Below are 21,392 nucleotides of genomic sequence, written 5' to 3'. Positions count from 1 at the left end.
GTTCACCTTTAAGTAACCTACTGTTTCATGGCAGGCATGTGTGAAGTCTGATTTTAGCCGGATTGCCTGAAAAACAACTGTAAGCAGGAAGATTAGAAGGAATCAGGGTGGGGCGACTCATTATCTTGGTCCCAAGATACTATTTGTATTTGCTTGGAAGTTTTCTATTGACATAGCTTGTCACCTGAAACTAGTTCCTAGCTGGTCTCACATAAACACTGTGAAAAGCACCTGGCTGGCTGATGGTGGATATTTGTTGCTGTCTTAGTCATCTAGTGCTGCCATAACAGAAATACCGCAAGTGGATGGCTTTAACAAAGAGAAATTTATTCTCTCACAGTCTAGGAGGCTAGAAGTCCAAATTTAGATTGCCAGCTCCAGGGGAACACTTTCTGTCTCCGTTGGCTCTGGGGGGAGGTATTTGTCATCAATCTTCCCCTGTCGAGGAGCTTCTCAGCGCAGGGAACCTGGGTCCAAAGGATGTGCTATTCTTCTGGTTCTTGTTTGTTGGTGGCATGAGGTCCCCCTGTCTCTCTCTGCTCCTTTCTCTTTTTATATCTCAAAAGAGATAAGACACAACCTAATCTTGTAGACTGAGTCCTGCCTCATTAACATAACTGCCTGTAATCCTGCCTCATTAACATCATAGAGGCAGGATTTATAATACGTAGGAAAATCACATCAGATGATGAAATGGTGGACACTCACGCAATACTGGGGATCATAGCCTAGCCAAGTTGATACACGTTTTCAGGGGACACAATTCAATCCATAATAGTTGCCATCTGAAGATACTGCAAAATGATGGATATTTTCATCTACCCCAAAATTGGCATCTGATAATTATTTTAACTGATCACATTTTGTTGTTGTTGTTCTAAAATACCATCTTTTGCCTTGTGTCACAGAGTATTGCCTTAATACTGTATACCCACTGTAAGGAGTCTTGTTAAATTCCTAAATGACACGCTCCTACTGGTTTTCCACTGAAGCTGTGTGAGTTGGATGGTGCAGTCCTTTCAGGGAAGCTCATTTCTGTCCTGACGCAGTTGAAGTACCCGTAAGTTTAAGTTAGGCTTACTGCTAAAGGTCCCTGCTGACATCACATAGAAAAGGAATAGCCTGTTATGCCCTTTAATTGTTTCCTCCAGACAATGGAGGGAATGGGGAAGATCATTGTCTGGACACGACGATATACTTACGTTGTGGCCATTATCGTTTATGGCGACTCAGCTGAGGGTCAGACATTGACTGTTTCAGGGAAGGTAGGGGAGAGAGCACACCTGGAAGATTTCAAGAAGCAAAATTGTTGCTAGGTGTTTTCACTTTGTGCAATAGGAAAAGAGGAAGAAAATGGGTGGTTTAGAATGGTGTGGTCTAAAGCTATACCATCCAGCATGGTAGCTACTAGCTGGAGTCCCTGGGTGGTGAAATGGTTAACATGCTCAGCTGCTAACCAAAAGATTGTAAGTTTGAGTCTCGCCAAAGGCACCTCAGGAGAAAGCCCTGGCGATCTACTTCCAAAACAACCAGCCATTGAAAACCCTATGGAGCACAATTCTACTCTGACATACATGGAGTTGTCATGAGTCTGAGTTGACTTGATGGCAGCTGGTATTGGTACTATCAGCCACATGTAACTATGTAAATTTAAATTAATTAAAATTAAGTAAAATTTAAAATTCAGTTTCTTAGTTGTGCTGGCCACATTTCACATGCTCAGTAGCTACGTGTGGCTAGCGTCTACAGTATCAGACAGTGCCTAATAGTATTAGATAGTGCTGATCTCTATGCTGATGTTTTATTTCTGTGATTGTTATGGATTGAATTGTGTCCCCCCCACAAAATTATATTTAAATCCTAACTCCCAGTACCTGTGAATCTGAAGTTGTTTGGAAGTTGGGTCTTGGAAGATATTATCAGTTAACGTGAAATCATACTGAGTAGGGTGGGTCCTAATCCAATCTGAATGTTATCCTATAAAAGAGAAGAGAAACAGAGGAAAGATGGACATGTGACAATGGAGTTGTACTGCAGCTGCAAGCCAAGGAATATCAGGAGCTCCCAGAAGCCAGGAGAGATTAGGAAGGATCTTCCCCTAGACCCTTTTGAGCGAACACGGTCCTGCACACACCCTGAGTTCAGACTACTAGCCTTCAGAACTATAAGACAATAAGTATCTGTTCTTACAAGCCACCCAGCTTATAACATTTTGTTAAGGCAGCACTAAGAAACTAATACAGTGATCATTCAGGGTTTATTACAGCCAAATGAGGTGCTCTCTGTCTTTTCTCTCCCTTTCCTCTGCTTTCAATCATTTGTCTTCTGCTCCTGCTCAAATGATGAAGCACCGCTTTCCATATTGCCTTGATGGTCTCCTCTGTAGTTTCTGGGCACAGATAGCCCTCAAGGAATCCTTACTGTGGTTAGGTGAGGTCTTTGCACTGCAGCATCAACTCAACAGCTCTTTGTCTAAAGCCCAAGAGTTCACCACGCTCTTACTAAAAGATTGAATGGTGCTTGAGATTTTCACTCTTTAACAATAAATCTGCTCTTCAGAAATATGTAAGTGAATCCACTTAGAACTTTTACTTCAGCTCCCTCTTCCTCTTCTGGGTGGGTGTCCCTGATGGACAGTACAGTGCCATGAGCTAGGACTTTGACGTCCTGGGTTCCAGTTCCTGAATGTACCCCCACTGACTGACCCTATGACCTTAGTAAGACACTTCAATTTCTCTGTGGCGCAGTTGCCAGTTGGGAACTCACTCCCAACCACTCCTTAAGCTATTGTGAAGATAAATGCCAAATGATAAATGAAGAGTTTTGAGGTCTGGGTTAAAGCTACATTTAAAGAGTGTTTAAGGGTTTGTCTTTTCATCTTTGGGTCCAGTCTTAGATTTCCAGTGTCACATTTGTGGATTCTCACTAGTAGATACATACCCAGTTTGATAGCTGATTGGCCCATACATTATACTATGTCTGCTTCATGCACATGACTGTATAAGGGAGGTCTGGGTACATTGGCCAAGGAGCCCTCTTCCAAGTCTGACCCACAAGACTGGAGTAGGATGCTCTGATGGAAGGAGCCTCTGGCTTGAGGGTCATGAGAAGGGGGCATTGCTGTTGACTTAACTCTGTGACATTTTGACCCCATCTTCACATGCTTCCCACCTGGCTAGCCTGGAGGCCTGACAGGGGTTCCTTCCTAATGTTTCAGTTATCTGTGTAACAAACAACCCCAAAATGTGGTGGCTTAAGACAATGACAACATTTATTTTGCCCTCAAAACTGCAATTTGAGCAGGACTGGATGGGGAGAGCTGGTCTCTGTTCCATTCAGTGTTAGTTGGACTGGAGGCCGGAATCATTGGAAGGCTGTTACAACTAGGATTAGAACTCAGGACTTCAAAGTACTAGTACATGACACTGTACTCTCACATGTTGGGGGGGTTGATGCTGGCTACTAGCCAGATGGTCCTAATTCTTTTCTACATGGGCTTCTCCACGTGTCTCTTCACATAGGTAGTTTGGGCTTCCTCACAGCGTGGTAGCTAAGTTGAATGGCAAGCATCTTGAGAGAAAGCATCAAACAGAAGCTGTACTTACTGCCTTTTCTAACCAGGCCTCAGAGTCACAAGATGTCATTGCTGCCATGATCACAAGCCCATCCAGATTCAAGGGAAGGGAACCTTGACCCTACTTTTCGATGGAGAATTATTAGCATCAGCATGTAAGATGGGATATATATTGGTATGGTCATCTTTGGAAAATATACCTGCCACACCCAGTAATGATGAATCAGAATTGGCATCAGTTTGAACTGAGTCATAAATAAGCCTTGAGTCAGACTTGGGTCTGGAGATTGAGGCGCTTCTCAGTTTCATGGAGATATGATTGTCACTGCTGTGTGCTGGGGCTGCTCTTTGGATGTGAAGGTGAGGGAGTAGTTGCTATTTGCATAGCACTTGGAGATCTTTGATGAAAGATGCTATATAAATACAAAGTGATGGAGTAATTAAAACACCCTCACTGTGCGTTAACTCCCTAATTGAAGGGATGTCGGCAGTGAATATAAAACATAGAGGAATTCACAGGGTTGGTCGTCGTCCTGGTTGCTGAAAGTGATTTCTTTAGATGAATTTGATGGAATCCAGCTAGAATTGTAATACGTTATTTACACCTCACATTTTGACTTCCATTGTCTTTCTTGTTTTTTTTTTTATTGTGCTTTACAGTTCAAGTTAGTTTCTCATACAAAACTTCTTACACACATTGCTATGTGACCCTAGTTGCACTCTTCATACAGTGACAGCACACTCCTCCTTTCCGCCTTGGATTTCCCGTTTCCATTCAACCAGCTCCTGTCCCTTTTTGCCTTCTCATCTTGCCTCTGGATGGGAGCTGCCCGTTTAGTCTTATGTATCTACTTGAGCTAAGAAGCACACTCTTCACGAGTATCATTTTACGTCTTATAGTTCAGTCTAATCTTTGTCTGAAGAGTTGGCTTCAGGAATGGTTTTAGTTTTGGGCTAACAGAGAGTCCAGAGGCCATGTCTTCTGACATCCCTCCAGTCTCAGTCAGACCATAAAGTCTGGTCTTTTCGCTAGAATTTGAGTTATGCACCCCACTTTTCTCCTGCTCTATCAGGGACTCTCTGTTGTGTTTCCTGTCAGGGTGGTCATTGGTGATAGCCAGGCACCATCTAGTTCCTCTGGTCTCAGACTGATGGAGTCGCTGGTTTATGTGGACCTTTTGTGTCTTGGGCTAATATTTTCCTTGTGTCTTTGGTGTTCTTGATTCTCTTTTGCTCAGCGTGGGTTGGGACCAGTTGCCTCTTAGATGGCTGCTCACTAGCTTCTAAGACCCCAGACGCCACTCACCAAAGTAGGATTCAGAACATTTTCTTCATAAACTTTGTTATGCCAATTGACCTAGATGTCCCCTGAAACCATGGTCCCCAGACCCCCACCCCTGCTACTCTGTCCTTTGAAGTTTTTGGTTGTATTCAGGAAACTTCTTAGCTTTTGGTTTAGTCCAGTTGCGCTGACATCCCCTGTAGTGTATGTTGTCCTTCCCTTCACCTAAGATAGTTCTTGTCTACTGTCTAGTTAGTGAATACCCCTCTCCCTCCCTCCCACCCTCGTAACTATCAAAGAATGTTTTCTTCTGTGTTTAAACCTTTTCTTGAGTTCTTATAATAGTGGTCTTATACAATATTTGCCCTTTTGCGACTGACTAATTTTACTCAGCATAATGCCTTCCTGACTTCCATTTTCTTATTTTTAATCTCCGTTGCTTGCTACTCTTTTGTAACATTCTCATTAGATGTAAACTCCTAAAGAATTAGGATCCATCTTTCTACAAATTCTTTAACTTCAACTGATGGACACTTTAGAAGATTTCTTTCTCTGCTTCCAAGATAAAACATGTTTTAGTAAAAACCTTCTAGCAGGTAGTGGTGTCCCTGGGTGGCACGAATGGTTAAGTGCTCAACCACTAACTAGGTGTTTGGCCATTTGAGTTTACCCAGAGGTGCCTTGGAAGAGAGGCCTGGCAATCTACTTCCGAAAGATTCATAGCCATTGAGAACCCTATTGAGCACAGTTCTACTATCCTGACACACATGGGGTCGCCATGAGTCAGAATTGACTTGACAGCAACTAGTTTATGGGTCCACAGCTGTGCTAACCCCTTAAGATTTGGAAACTTAAGTAAATGACAGACACATAATCCAATAAAGAAACCACTCTCAATAAGGAGATGAGACATGCACCAAGGAAACAAGCCAGAACACATTTCAGGATGGGCATACAGTAGGTGTTGTGGGTAGTCATAATGGGAAAAATGCAGTGGGGCTGGAATTGAGAACAAATCTTGAAAAAGGAAACCTGTGGGGAGCCGTGAAGATGTTGGTAGGATTTGACTAGGTAGATGGAAATGTGGTAGGTGAAGTTGGAGGATGGCCACTAGGAGGTAAGGGGAACCTCATTCAACATATCTCAACTCGGAAGAGGATAAACAAAAGACCAAAGCCTGGCCCCACTTCATACCAATTCAGCCAGACACTCTAGGGGTAAGACTAGGGCATGGACATTTTGAAAAACTCCCCAGGTGATTCTGATACACAAAGAGGGCTAAGAACCACTGCCATAACATCGTCTTGCCTCCAGAAATGATAGATCTACTCCAAAGAACCACCTTCTTTTATTTGGCATTTAATTTCATTTTAGTATCTAATGCCAGACCTCTGTCTGCTGCATCTAATTTATACCAAATTAAAATGCAGAGCAGGATGTGACTTAGCAGTTTAAAGGGTAAGAAGAGTTAGCATCATCCAGGAGCTAAAAATAACATCTTGTGGTTTGAATTTTATCAGTGGGTGTTGTTACCTCCCTTAACTGACAACTGCCTTCTGAGGCAGGATAGAGTTTTAACAATCAGCAACCACACACAGCATTTCATTGCTTATCTAAAAAGACTATCAATTGAGTCACTAAGAACTATGAATGTGAATTTTAAAAAATTCTCCATCTCCCTATAAATCTACTAATTGTGTTTTCAGAAATGTGAACATTACACTAGTAATGAATAATACTCTATGAGAGCTAACAGAATACTCTCAAATAACAAGAAACTAAATACTCCAGTGGTTAATGTATCACATGTACACACTTCAAGTGTGTTTGTCCACCTTACTAAAAATAACTCCAGGACTGAGAATTTAAGCTGAAACCAAATTCTATAAAACTAAAATTCCCGAGATATATTTTGAGCTATCTTTCCAAAACTGCAGGGGCAATAATAAACAATGGCTTGTAAGAGGCCTGAAAGATAGCAGTGAACCACTGGTTTAGTGAACGTAGTGTGGGAAGTTATGCTCACTCCTAGGGGAAGAGTTGCTGCAAGAAAATGAACATAAAACACTTTTAAACTAATACAAGCTGGAAAAAGAATTAAGAAGGAGGAATAAAAAGAAAAGCAGAGAAAACAGGCTAAAAGAAAAACTAGGGTGGTTTTTGGTAGATGAGAGCTTAAAATGGCAAGAAAAATGTAAAAGCACCTCTGTTACTCATGCTAACAACGTATATTTTTTCTCTCCAGTAGACTTTATAGATCAGAAGCCACTTAAAAATGAGAGCTGTGCCTTATTCCTTTTTTTTTTTTTCCATTTCTGACAGCTAGCACATTATCTGGCATGTAGTAGGTTATTGGTTTATCTTAATGACCTGTGTCCTCTCCCCCTCAATACTAGCTGTTAAAAACTAGTTGTCATCAAGTCGATTCCAACCCATGGTAACCCCATGTGTGTCAGAGTAGAACTGCACTCCATAGGGTTTTCAAAGGCTGAAAGCACATTGACATTTCTTCTGAAGCACCTTTGGGTGGACTTGAACCTCTAACCTTTTGGTTAGTAGTCGAGCACTTAACTGTTTGTGCCACCCAGGGACTTCTCCAACCAAAGACTCCAACTCATAGCGACCCTATAGGACAGAGTAGAACTGCCCCATAGTTTCCAAAGAGCAGCTGGTGGATTCAAACTGCTGACCTTTTGGTTAGCAGTCCTAGTAGCTCATAACCACTGTGTCACCAGGGCTCCTAACCAAAGACTAGAAGACTGGAAATGGATATCCTATTAAAAACTGTTTTTTGGTGTTTATTCAGGAGATATCAATAGCATATTTTATAGGCAAATTACAGATTAACTGGAACTAGATACCATCTGTTCTTCACACAGTTTTTTTTTTTTTCCCCCAAGACTGGAAGCAAAAACTGTTTCTCAAGCAAAATCTGGCCATGTATACGAGTGCAGACCCCCAGGCCTAATGGATCAATAAGTAACTGTGTTATATGCCACTGTTTAAAATCTACTAGTTAAGTTACCTTCTTCTTTTTTTTTTTTGGACAGTCAATGGTGATGAATGATGTGGCTTTTATCCTTCTGCATTTAAAGTCTTGTTCCAAAGTCAGCACTCTGCTTGGACGATTTAAAAATAGTCTGTTCACACTTGTGTTGTGGATTTTGGGAAATGTTAAAAGATGAAAATGTTTTAAAATTCTGTGGAATCTTTATTTTATTTTATTTTTTTTATTGAAAGAGAGTGTAGGATCTTATCATGTGCTACATATGCCACTTTCAGGAAACCAGGAGAGGAGGAAATGGAACTAATACCTGTTAATTCAAGCCCGAATCTGTATCTTTATTTTTTCTTTTAATCCTAACAGATAACTGAGGAACAGATGTTTATTCCCCATTTTATACCTGGAAAAGTGAAGATCAGAGAAGTTGTCACATTTGTCAACGCTCACAGAGTTTGTAATAAGGAACGCCAGCTCAAAGCTAGATCTGACTCCTTCTAAGGCATGTGTATGATGTATACATGTCTCCTGTGCATCTTTCCCCAAATGGTGTATTCTTTTCTACTAAAAAAATTTTCTAAAATAAGTCTGAAAATCAGCCTCTGTTGCCAAAATATTTGGCAGTCGTTGTTCATTTATTTCTCCCCATTTTTGGTAGAATTCAGAGCTCTCTTTATCCTAATGGAAGCCCCAGGACAGCTTCTGCATGTCTTATGCCCACTTGGCTTTTAATTAAAAGTCCGTTTCACCTGTGTCTGACCCTCATCTTCTCAGAGGTGGGCAGCAATGGTAAGAGAGGTCCCAGCTCATGTCAGAGGCCCAAGCAGAGGTTTGTGAACTCACCTCAGTGCATCTGGCCTTTCACAAATGTCAGGTTTGGTGGCCTCCCACGACTTACAGGAAGGGGTGGGTCATGATTCCTCTCCACCCAAACCTCCTACCAGGTAGTTTGTTAAAATGAAAGCGAGCCCCACGCTAAATTCTATCACACATCAAACACTTCTATTAAGAAGAAGGCACAAAACGAGTCATGCAGCCTGCTCCCGTAGGCTGGGATGTCCCAGCAGTCGGTCCCTCAGGCATGCTGACAAGGCCCTGCAGGAGATTTTGACTCAGCACAGGTGCGACGGCACTCAGCAGGAGGATCAGCTCACCCACCTGTCGGATCAATGGCCAGGGGACCAGAGGAGCCTTAGGAACTGCTGCAAACTGTCTATTCCTTGATCTGAAGGGTGACTGTGCGTATACTTACCGATGTTAAATGTCATAGAGCTGTACATGCACTGGAGCCCTGGTGGTGCAGTGGTTAAGCGTTTGGCTGCTAACCGAAAGGTTGGCAGTTTGAATCCACCAAAGCCACTCCTTGGAAACCCTATGGGGCAGTTCTACTCTGTCCTATAGGATTGCTATGAGTCGGAATCGCCTCGATGGCAATAAGCAAAAAACGGGTACATGCACTTAAGATCTGTGCACTTCACGTAAGTAATCCCTTACTAAGTTAGGTTGTCCACAGTCTGTGAGCAGGGAAGCTGTTGTATATTGTTCAAACCAATAAGCCCCTTGAGAAGATTTCCATGAAGGGTCATTGGGAAGGGTGGAATGGTCTTTCATATGCACCTGCTCCTCATCTCTAAAGGGCCCTGGCCTCTGGCCCAGTGTCCCCCACCTTAAGGGATTTATCTTCATCATTTCCATGAGGTCAATACAGTGAACTCAGCTAGTTGGAGTAGAAGATAACAGGCTTCTGTGTGAGTCTCTCTACTGAAGCCCTCTGTCCTGGGACTCCTGCCAAGGTCTGTTCTCTGGACCTCCAGCCCAGCCCTGTGAAGTCCTCTAAATCAGTTGCCATCAAGTTGACTCTGACTCATGGTGATCTCATTTGGTGTCAGAGTAGGACTGTGCTCCATAGGGTTATCAATGTCTGATTTTTAGGAAATAGATCACCAGACCTTTCTTCCGAGGTGCCTTTAGGTGGACTTGAACTTCCAACCTTTTGGTTAGCAGTGTTTTAACTGTTTGCACCACCCTGAGGTGGAACTAATAGCAGTGCCCCTCCAACTGACCACCTTCTCTGGGGTACCTTTGTCTTGGGTTACTGTTGCTTTCTCTCTTTATTATGCCCTGTTCTGCATATCCGTTTCCCAGAATTTGACTTTCTTTTCACCTTTAAACTGCCCTTGGTAATTTTAACCGAATTTCTGAGGAATGGCAGGAAGATTCTGGCGGATATAACAGTTAATATTTAGCTAGACAACAGTCCCAGACTCAGCCCTGGGAATGGGTATGGGAGGGGCTATGAATTTCTACCCTTTCTTTTCCTTGAATTGGGAAAAGAAGTGGGAGTGGGAGTGGGAGAAAAGAGGTGGGGCTTGGGGGTGGTGCTTGCAGAGGACTTAACTCTTAGTGCCAACTTAGATAAATATCAGATTTGGCCTACTAACAGCCCTCACTCTCTGAAGCTGTGGCCTCACAAGTGAAATTTGGCAGGGTTTAGAGATAAAGATGACACTTCTTATCAGATGCCTCCAGGACAGGGTTATGGTGTTTTGGATTTGGTCCAGTTTCAGAATTCTTATGATGCTCATTTTATTGCCCAAGTGCCCTTTTCTCTCTCTTCACATTTCATACACCACCTGTCATCCAATACTCTTGGTTGTCAGAACCTTGGCCTTAACAAACAAACAAACAAAAAATACTTGCTCACACAAACAGAAACCCTTTGTTGGTGTTCCTAATCCAGGGTGGAATGCGTTGCCATGGCAATGGCTGCCCCCACCTGCATTTCATCATTCGGGGTTCCCATGAGTTTCTTTTCCTTTCTCAAACACCAACAGCCAACACTGTTATTAAACAAACTATTATTATATCTTCATGACCTCACTTGGCAGTTTTTATTTAACTAAATTACATGTGCTTCTAACTTCAGGTACAATTATTCATGCACCCGTAAGTAAAGCTAACTTTATGAAGAGGCTGGTGTTGGTTTGCTGATAGTCTGAGTTATTGTTGGCTCCAACACAGAATGAATACAGAGGTTTGGGGCATTTATATGAGAGTAACATCAGAATTTAGTTCTATGACTACAAAAAACAAAACAAAACAAAACAAAACACCCAAACTTACTGCCGTCAAGTCGATTTCGACTCACATCAACCCTATAGGTTAGAAACCCCATAGGTTTTCCAAGGAGCGGCTGGTGGATTTAAACTGCCAGCCTTTCAGTTAGCAGCCCAGCTCTTAAGCACTGCACCACCAGGGCCCTTCTAAAAAAACCCGTTGCCGTCAAGTCGATTCCGACTCATAGCAACCCTATAAGACAGAGTAGAACTGCCCCCATAGAGTTTCCAAGGAGTGCCTGATGGATTCGATCTGCCAACCTTTTGGTTAGCAGCCATAGCTCTTAACCACTGTGCAACCAGGGTTTCCATACAGGTACATTAATTTGACTTTCAGAGATTTTAATATTTCTCTTAATTGTCTTAGTGTTGATTTATGGTTTTAACATAATCATTTTTAAAGAACTCAGTATTAATGAAAGGCATAGGAGATTCGAGTATTTAATAATTAACCTAAAGTTTGATATCATATCTAACTAGCTGGTTCCTGGACAATCATATAACATTTCTTTTTTAAAATTAGACTCGATGAGTGCTTATAACCTAATGGATTAGGTGGGATTTTTTGTTATTGTTGTTATGCTTGAGAAAGTTATGGACATTTATTTGAATTTATTGTGTTAGATAAAATTTTGGCATTCTGAAACCCAAACCAAATATTTGAGTCCCTGTTAATTCAGGGCTGTGGTTGAAGACAGTGATAGGTATCACCTTGGTGATCCTGGGACCAGGATTTTCCTCTTTGCATTCGGGGAGGCCCTCCATCAGGGCAAGACTCCCAAAGAGCTGCAGGGGTGGCAGGGGACAGCCCAGCTAACTTCTTATAAGGGGTATTCCTGTCTCTGCCCTGGCCGAGCTCCTCCCCCAGCACAGGTGCTTTGCCACCTTGGAGATTGGTACTGTGCTGCAGAAAGGAATGGGGGCATTGCCTCTTTAAAGTTGCCTTATGATCGTCTCCCTCCTGAGTCTTTCTTAGTCCATCGCCCCAGTTCTCTCAGGCCCCTGAGATGGGGTGGTAGCTGCTATCACCAGACCTGGCCACTAGGGGCGTGCGCCGTGGTTAAAGGGCTGGGATGTAGCCCCAATTCTGCCTCTTACCACCTGTGTGATTGGGCAAGTTACCTAACTTCTCAGAGACTCAGTTTTCTTCTTCCAGAAAACAGAGCTAATACTGTCTCATCAGACTGTTGATTAAATGAGCCAGTGTGTGTGGGAGGTCCTTAATACAGTGCTTGGTAGAAAGTATGTACTCAATGGATCAGTGCAGAAATAACTGATCGTTGTTTTAATTATGCTAATACATAATATAGAAGATTCTGCTTTCCGCATAGTTTTTGTCACACCATGTTATAGTTTTTTATAGGATTTTTCCAAAAACCTTTGGGAGAAGAAATTCCCTGCCCTATCCCCTAAAAAACAGTTTTTTTTTTAAAAAAAAAAAATCGTGGTAAAATATACATAACAAAATTCACCTTTTAATCAGTTTTTTAAACTTTTAACCCAAAAGTGTATAATTCAGTAGAATTTACTACTACATTCATGATGTTATACAACCATCACGCTATCTGGTTTCAAAACATTTTCATTGCCCCGAAAGGAAACCCATTAAACGTTCGTTCTCCATTCTTCCATCCTCCCCAGGCCCTGGCAACACTAATCTGCTTTCTGTTTGAATCCATTTGCCTATTCTGGATATTTCATGTAAGTGGAATCATACAATGGAATTATACAATGTAGCTTTTGTGTCTGGCTTCTTTCACTTAACACAATGGTTTCTGGGTTCATCCATTTGTAGGATATATCAGTAGTACTTGATTCCTTTTATGCCTAAGTAATGTCATTTTATATGGATTTACCACATTGTTTTTATCCATTAATTAGTTGATGGGTATTTGGGCTGTTTCCACCTCTTGCCTGTTATGAATAATGATGCTATGAGCATTCCTGTACATGTTTTTGTGTGGACATATTTTCAGTCCTCTTGGGTATATACCTAGGAGTAGAATTGCTGGGTCACATGGTTAATCTATGTTTAACTGTTTGAGGAGCTGCCAAGCTGTTCTCCACAGCAGCTGCGTCATTTTCCATTCTCATCAGCAATGCATTTATTAAGTTCCTACTGTGTTGCTTTGGAGTCGTTAAGAACTCGGCTGCTAACCAAAAGGTCTGCAGTTCGAATCCATCAGCCGCTCCTTGGAAACCTTATAGGGCAGTTCTACTCTGTCCTATAGGGTAGCTGTGAGTCGGGATTGACTCGATGGCAGCTGGTTTGGTTTGGTTTTTGGTGTTGCTTTAAGGAGCCCTGGTGGCGCAGTGGTTAAGCAGTTGACTGCTAAATGAAAGGTCGGCTGTTTGAACCTACCAGCCGCTCCGAGGGAGAAAGATGGGGCAATCTGCTTCTGTAAAAATTACAGCCTTGGAAACCCTATGGGACAGTTCTTGGTCTTCTAGGGTCGCTATGAGTCAGAATTGACTCAGTGGCCATGGTTTGGTTTTTTTGGTATCAGCAGTGCAAGCGGGTTCCAATTTCTTCACATCCTTGCCAATTGTTGTTCTTTCCAGTTGTGTTTTAATAACAGCGTATCAGTGGGTGTGAAGGGGTATTTCATGTGGTTCGGGGTGGTTTTTTTAGTATTGATTTTGTATGTGTCCGGACTCAAATTTTCTTATTAATGTTCTGAAGCCTGTCATGTTGCAAAGCTACATGGAAAACCACCTATACATGATTGCCAGTAGGAGAGAGGTGTGAAGCATTGTTTTTTTCCTTGCACAGCCCCGATGTAGCTAAGTATCATGGCATTGTAACCTTTAGGGAAGCATCATGGCACTAGAGTCTGTAGAGTGGATTAGCCATCTGTAGACAGTAATTAGAGATGATGTCCGATGCCTCTGACCGCTCTCTCCTCTTTTCTTTTGGTTTTAGGGGTCTTCTCTGGGTCACCCAGAATGCTTTTACATTGTACTGGGTGAGAGCTGAGCCACTTGCCTGTGTGGGACTTCCATACTCTGGGCTCCGCTCTCTTCTGATGGCATTTTGACTGCATCAAGGCCAAGTGACCAGCTGCTCACAATGAGTGATGAGAAGAACCTTGGAGTGTCCCAAAAATTGGTCTCACCTTCAAGGAGCACAAGTAGCTGCTCCTCCAAGCAGGGAAGTCGACAGGTAATGTTTAACTCACTTAAATTTTAAAATGCAAATTTAAATCACCAAGAAGTTTGCAGATTAAAATGTGCAAATTTACTGGGGAAATCCTACTTCTCAGTTTAAGAGCATTTGCTCTCAGTCATATCTTAATTATACAAGGAGAGTAAATTCTAGATAATTTTAATTTTGTAGCTTTAATGCCTACTAGGTGGGAAGAACTGTATTTGGCTCTTTGTATTATTTTATGCAGTTCTCGCAAACACTTTTCAACACAGCTATTAATATCCCTGTTTTTCTCACAAGGAAGCTGACTCAGAGACTGAGTTACTCGGCCAAGGACACACAGCTAGTAAGTGGCAGTATAAGAAATCAAAGCTCAGTCTGTTTGCCTCCAGAGTCCAGTTTCCTGCTAGCCAAAACAAACAAACAAAAAAATCACTTTTCCAGTAATTATAATATCCCCTGTCCTGTTCCTGCCCCTCATCAAACCTTTTATGACAGCTTCTAATCACAGATTGCTCTATTAGTAACTTTGAGTTTCACTTGCTTCATTTTCCTAGTGGGCGAGAGAACCTAATCAACAGAGCAATGGCCAAAAGGAATAAAATAGGAGGAAGAAAGAAGGGAATCAAAGGACTTGAATAATTAATTCCTAAATAACTTAATTATGTGTTGTTGCTTGGTTTCCTTTCTCATAAATCTGTTGGCAGAATTAGCTAGTTGTAGATCAGTGGCAGTAAATGCGCATTAATCATTATAATTCTTTCTCCTGCAGTTAGGGAGAGAAAGAGTAGGCTGTCAAAAAGCTGTGGGTTTACAACCCAAGTGGTTTCTGAGCCTTTTCAGTACCTGCTGGCTGTGCTGGCATTGCCTGTCCCTCCGCGGAAGCGCTGGCCTAAGAATTCTCCCGGAGTCCTTGATTCCAGGTTTTGAAGCAACAATCAAGCAACCTCTCACTTCAGGCACGTCCATACATTTGTGACACATCATCACAGAGCTCTCTGTATGAACTTTGCCTGGGACGGGGAGCTGCCCACCTCACAACACCACATCACGTCATTAGCATGTGTGATTCTGGACTAATTAGATTTTGCCACAGGCCTGACATTTGAGGACCCCTCCAGGATCTCCCATGAGGGGTTAGGAAGGAGAACTTTTTCAGAACTGTCATCACTTCCTTCTGGTACTTAAAAAAAAAGACTAAAGTTAGCATCCATGCACATATCTTCCTGGGAATTCTATTTCCATGAGGGTAGTGACGCTTACCCTCTTTGTCAGCTTTCCCATACTGATTTTAATGTGGTATCTTCATGGGAATATTTCTCTCCGTAAGCCTGGCACCCAGGAGGAATTCTGGTTAGGATTAGAGCAGAATGTGTGATCTTCCCCCCCTCCCCTGCCCCCCTTTGTACTTGGTCGCAACTAATGCTGTGTTCTCTTTTGATAAACGGAGAGAACAGGAGTAGCAAGTGCTCATAACACCATAGGAAGTGGAGCTGTGCAGTGAATTTTTCAGATTAAATACCATAGAAACTTTATTTGCTATATGATTTGAAATTGGTTTGGTTTTCACAGAGTTTTTTTGTTGGTTTTTTTGAGGGAATGGCCAGTTGCATCATAAAAGTCAAGAGGAATGTTCTTGATGCCTAAATGTTTTCCTGACCTTGGATGGGAGGTCATTCAGTCATTTATTCTTTCATTGATGGTCATCTTTTATACTTAGGATCTCCCACTTTAATATGCATATTATGTTGTTTAATAAATGTAAATACTTATTTGTCCTTGTGATGGAGAAGATGGAAAATTTAATCAGTTACTTTCAGTTTTAGCCTGAATCTGATAATAAAGCCCATGTTTAATTTTCAGGGACTATTTTTTTATTCCATCGTGTTGTCCACTTTGACAATCCGAGTCTACTATGCCATCCCAGTTGGGCCCAAGATTGTCTTTCAGTTTCTAAAGGTGCTGCATAGGTACTGGAAACTTGTATTTAGTAGTTTCTTGGTTGCTAAATATAGTCATCACACTGGGTTTCCAGTTACCTCAGTGGAAAGTGCAAGTTAGACATTTAAAACTTCAGTATCTATGTAATGAGGCATTTGATTTGCAGAATACTAAACTATAACTGAGGAAAACATCTGTGCAATAGCCAACTTGGTTTTTTTTTTTTAATTAAATGCTATCTTTTATTCTTTTTTTAATTGTGGTTTAGGTGAAAGTTCACAGAGGAAATTAGTTTCTCATTAAACAATTAATACACAAATTGTCTTGTGACATTGGTTGCCAACCCTGCAATGTATCAACACTCTCCCCTTCTTCTCCCCCAGTTCCCTATTTCCATTCGTCCAGTTTTCCTGTCTGTTCCTGCCTTCTTGTCTTTGCTTTGGGGCTAGTGTGCCCATTAGTCTCGTTTACATGATTGAACTATGAAGCATGTCCCTCATATGTGTTATTGTTGGCCCTGTAGACCTCTCTAATCTTTGGCTGAAGGGTGAACCTCAGGAGTGACTTCAGTACTGAGTTAAAAGGGTATCCAGGGGCCATACTCTCAGGGTTTCTCCAGTCTCTGTCAGACCAGCAAGCCTGGTCTTCGTTTTTTGTTTGTTTGTTTGTTTTTGTGAACTTTGTTCTACATTTTTCTCCCCCTCTGTCTCGGACCCTCTATCGTGATCCCTGTCAGAGCAGTCAGTAGTGGTAACTGGGCACCATCTAGTAGTGCTGAACTCAGTCTGGTGGAGGCTGTGGTAGTTGTGGTCCATTAGTCGTTTGGACTGATCTTTCCCTGTGTCCTTGGTCTTCTTCATTCTCCTTTGCTCCAGCTAGCATGGGACCAGTAGATGTATCTTAGATGGCCGCTCACAGGCTTTTATTTTTAAATTGTATTTTAGGTGAAAGTTTACAGCTCAAGTGAGTGTCTCATATAAAAATTTATACATGCATTGTTATGTGACCCTAGTTTCTATCCATATAACGTGACAGCACACTCCCCCTTACCATCCTGGATTTCCCGTGTCCATTCAACCAGCTCCTATCCCTTTCTGCCTTCTCATCTCACCTCCAGACAGGAGCTGCCCATTTAGTCTCATGTATCTATTTGAACTAAGAAGCCGCCTCTTCATGAGTATCATTTTATGTCTTATAGTCCAGTCTAATTTTTGTCTGAAGAGTTGGCTTCAGGAATGGTTTTAATTCTGGGTTAACAGAGAATCTAGGGGCCATGTCTTCTGGGGTTCCTCTAGTCTCAGTCAGACCATTAAGTCTGGTCTTCTTACCAGAATTTGAGTTCTGCACCCCATTTTTCTCCTGCTCCATCAGGGAGTCTCTGTTGTGTTCCCTCTCAGGACAGTCATTGGTGGTAGCTGGGTACCATCTAGTCCTTCTGGTCTCAGGTTGGTGGAGTCTCTGGTTTATGTGGCCCTTATTATCTCTTGGGCTAATATTTTCCTTGTGTCTTTGGTGTTCTCCATTCTCCTTTGCTCCAGGTGGGTTGGGACCCATCTTGTTTTTAAAGCACCCATTTAGTTATTTTCAATTACAACAAACAATATTCTTCATGGTGGATTCTTTACTTCCTTTATCTCTTTGCATGTCATAAACATACAGGTTTTTATACACACGTATTTTTAAAGTCTTTTTCCTCTATTCTTCTCATTTCATCTAATGTTGATTTTATTGGTCATCTTTCTTAGCACTAGCCTTCCCTCACGTACTTTGGAATCACAGTTTACAGCCTCATCCTGAGCTGGCTTCCTCTACACTCATCCTATACACTCATCCTGCCTTATCTAGGAACTTGCTGTTGCCTACTTCTTCCCTCCAAGGACCCAGTCCAGAGCCAAGTCTTATATTCGCAGTTGAGACTTCTGTTCCATGATGATGATAGAATGTTAAAGACCCATCACTGGGCCAGCAGACAGGTCCTGGTTGTGAGATTGTGTCTGCTTCCTCCCACCCCGGGTAAGCAGCTTTTTAAAGCCCCTTCGTAGCACAGTGGTTAAGAGCTCGTCTGCTAACTAAAAGGTTGGCAGTTCGAATCCACCAGCCACTCCTTGGAAGCCCTGTGGGGCAGTTCTATTCTATCCTGAAGGGTCGCTATGAGTCAGAATCGACTCAGCGGCAGTGGGTTTGGTTTTGGTTTTTTATTGTGATGTGGAGATTTTCCCCTCCACATTCTCTGATTTTCAGCAGTGACACTGATTCTGGTCTTTCGCCTTTTCCTTGGGACATTTTTAGCCCCATTAGCTCACAGAAGTAGGACTCCTGGACACCTGTGTCTATAGTGTGTTCTGTGTTTCTATTCCATTTCTAATCCATGAGATATTTAATCTTGTTTTCTGTCACAAAAATACCGTACATCTTTATAACTTTTTGTATTGTTGCTATGCTTGTCTCTGCTAGCTTCTGTCTATTATATTTGAAAAGAGACTGACTTAAAACACAACCTAATCTTGTAGATTGAGTCCTGCCTCATTAACATAACTGCCTCTAATCCTGACTCATTAACATCATAGAGATAGAATTTACAACACATAGGAAAATCACATCAAATCACAAAATGGTAGACAACCATACAATACTGGGAATTGTGGTCTAGGCAAGTTGACACACATTTTTGGGAACACAGTTCAGTCCATAATACACCCATTTATTAGTTCTGTGACCTTGAGCTAAGGATGACAAACATGGCACCTGTGCTGCCACTCTCCCTGCCTATGCCGAGGACACATGGTTAAAAACTGTAAGCCTCAGTTTCCTTATTAGTAAGTAACAATGAAATAGTAATAGTTCTTATAGGGTTGATAAGAGGATTGAAAGTAAAACACTTATCAGATTCATAGTAGGTGCTGAGTAAATATTAGCGCTCATTTTTATTATTGTAGCTAGATTAATCTGAACTTCATGTTTGTGGAAGGTGTAAATGTTCATAGAGCGTAGTTCTACTTTTTCTCCCCCTAGAAATTTTACGGGCACCATACAAGTACCTACACATACCAGTCTGTATTTAGTGTTGTACAAAAGTCTACAAAAGCATCCAATGTACTTATGCTTGTATATTTTTAAAATAAAAAGTATCTTACTTTACACAGATTAACAAAATGCTTTTCTGGAAGAATGTAATAGAATGTTTAACAATTGGGCTACATTTTATATCTTCAACATAACCTGTACCTAAAACAAGTGAAAGAAGTCGGTGAATTCTTAACTTTATTCTTTTCTGCTGGTCTTGCCCTTGTATAAGTGGTAAATGGTTTTCACCCTTCCTCCCCGGTTCCAGCACCTATCTATTGGGAAAAACTGCTTAGAGCATTGTGTTCAAAAGGACTCTGCAGTTGAGCCTGGGTTCAGGTGGAAAGAGTGCCATGTTTTTAACCATGTGTCCTGGGCATAGGCAGGGAGAGTGGCAGCACAGGTGCCATGTTTGTCATCCTTAGTGATATTGGAGAGTTGAAATCGAGATCTCTGGTACAAGTTTTATGTTCTGCAATTAGAGAAACTTCAGACGAGGGTAGTGTTTTGCCCCAGTTTTCTATCCATAACATGGAAATAAAACTCACCTCCCACTTCTTTCTTAGGGAAGTGGTGAGAAAAAAATTGAGTGTTTTCATTGGCTAAGAAACATTGAAACTCTTTGGAGAAAAAAACACAATAAAATAAAATAATCAAACATTGTCACCGACTCGATTCTGACTCATAGCTACCCTATAGGACAGAGTAGAACTGCCTCACAGGGTTTCCAAGGAGCCGCTGGTGGATTTGAACTGCTGACCTTTTGGTTAGCAGCCAAGCTCTTAACCACTGTGTCACCAGGGGGCCCTCTGTAAATTTAACAAACTGTTACAATTACAGATGAACTCTGGCCAGTTCCGGAGCCAGACTGAGATGACCTTGTTCCAGAGGTGTCCCAAGGTCCTCAGGAAAACGGGTCTCTTTGAAGTAGACCACTTTTCAGACAGAGTGCCTTTATAGTGTAGGAAACTCCTTTTCTTGTAGGAAATGTCCAACTAAAGGAATCCAGCCTTTAAAAAGAATAAATTGTTGGTCCCGAAATGTCCAACTAAAGGAACCTAGCCTTGGTCCCGAAATTTCCAACTAAAGGAACCCAGCCTTTAAAAAGAATAGATTGTTGGTCCCTTCTGACTGTCTTAACCACGCTTAATTATCTGTAGGGTTCTGAGTTAATCTTGGAGCCCTGGTGGTGCAGTGCTTAAGAGCTCAGCTGCTAACCAAAATGTCAGCAGTTAGAATCCTCCAGCTGCTCCTTGGAAACCCTATGGGGCAGTTTTACTCTGCCCTATAGGGTCGCTATGAATTGGAATCCACTCAACGGCAACTGGTTTGTTTGTTTGTTTGTTTTAAGTTAATCTTAAGGAGCCTAGTGGCGCAGTGGTTAAGTACTCAGCTACTAACCAAAAGACTATCGGTTTGAACCCACCAGTGCACCGCAAGAGAAAGATGTGGCTTCCATAAAGATTACAGCCTTGGAAACCCTACAGGGCAGTTATACTCTGTCGTATAGGGTCGCTATAAATCGGCATTGACTTGACAGCAACAGTTTTTTTTTTTTAAGTTAATCTCAAGTGCAGTGGTGTTTCAATGGTAGAATTCTTGCCTTCCATGTGGGAGACCTGGGTTCGATACCCGGCCAGTGTACCTCGAACGCAGCCACCACTTGTCTTTCAGTGAAGGCTTGCATGTTGTTGTGATACAAAACAAATTTCAATGGAGCGTCCAGGCTAAGACAGACTAGGAAGAAAGGCCTGACGATCTACTTCTGAAAATCAGACAATGAAAACCCAATAGATTAAACGATCCATCCCGTTGTGCATGAGGTCACTGTGAGGTTGGAGCCGACTCAACAGCAGCCAACAACCACAAGTTGACCTGTGCTTTGGTGCTTTTCCCCATCCCAGGCTCTGGCTCAGCTATCCCTTTGGCTAGACTGATCTGTGTGAGACCATGCCATCTTTCTGAATTTTGTGATTTCCTTGACAAGAGTCATTTTACTGCTTTTAAACTTTCTAAATGATTTTTATAAAAGTTACATATGCTCATTATAGATCATTTGTAAGGTACATACAGTCTATGTAAATTGCAATACTTTAATTATAATTTACTTTTAAATGACTGTTGATAGGTCAAATAGAATGAAGTCTGAGAACTGACCCTTGGTTATGTAGGTCATTGGTGACTTGTTGAGTGGTTTCCTTGGAGTGGTGGGGGTGAAAGGCTGGTTAGAGTCCATTCAAGAGAAAATAGGAGCAGAGGAATAAGAC

The 21,392-nt window shown here is 41.9% G+C and overlaps 1 protein-coding gene across 8 annotated transcripts in view; it reads left to right on the top strand.

The window, feature by feature from the left end:
* Window positions 1–21,392, top strand: part of OSBPL3 (oxysterol binding protein like 3) — a 210,021-nt gene that overhangs the window by 88,797 nt on the left and 99,832 nt on the right. For all 8 annotated transcript variants that reach the window (XM_004377467.2, XM_004377465.2, XM_023732341.1 and 5 more), the window contains exon 2: window positions 13,897–14,136. In XM_004377467.2, coding sequence (XP_004377524.1) covers window positions 14,044–14,136 — 93 coding nt within the window. In that variant the 5' untranslated portion in view covers window positions 13,897–14,043. The remainder of the gene's footprint in view (window positions 1–13,896; window positions 14,137–21,392) is intronic.

This window comes from Trichechus manatus, unplaced genomic scaffold, assembly GCF_000243295.1.
Source record: "Trichechus manatus latirostris isolate Lorelei unplaced genomic scaffold, TriManLat1.0 scaffold00050, whole genome shotgun sequence".
Lineage (NCBI taxonomy): Eukaryota > Metazoa > Chordata > Mammalia > Sirenia > Trichechidae > Trichechus > Trichechus manatus.
The sequence above is the reverse complement of the archived record's forward strand: the minus strand, read 5'-3'. Positions and strand labels throughout refer to the sequence as shown.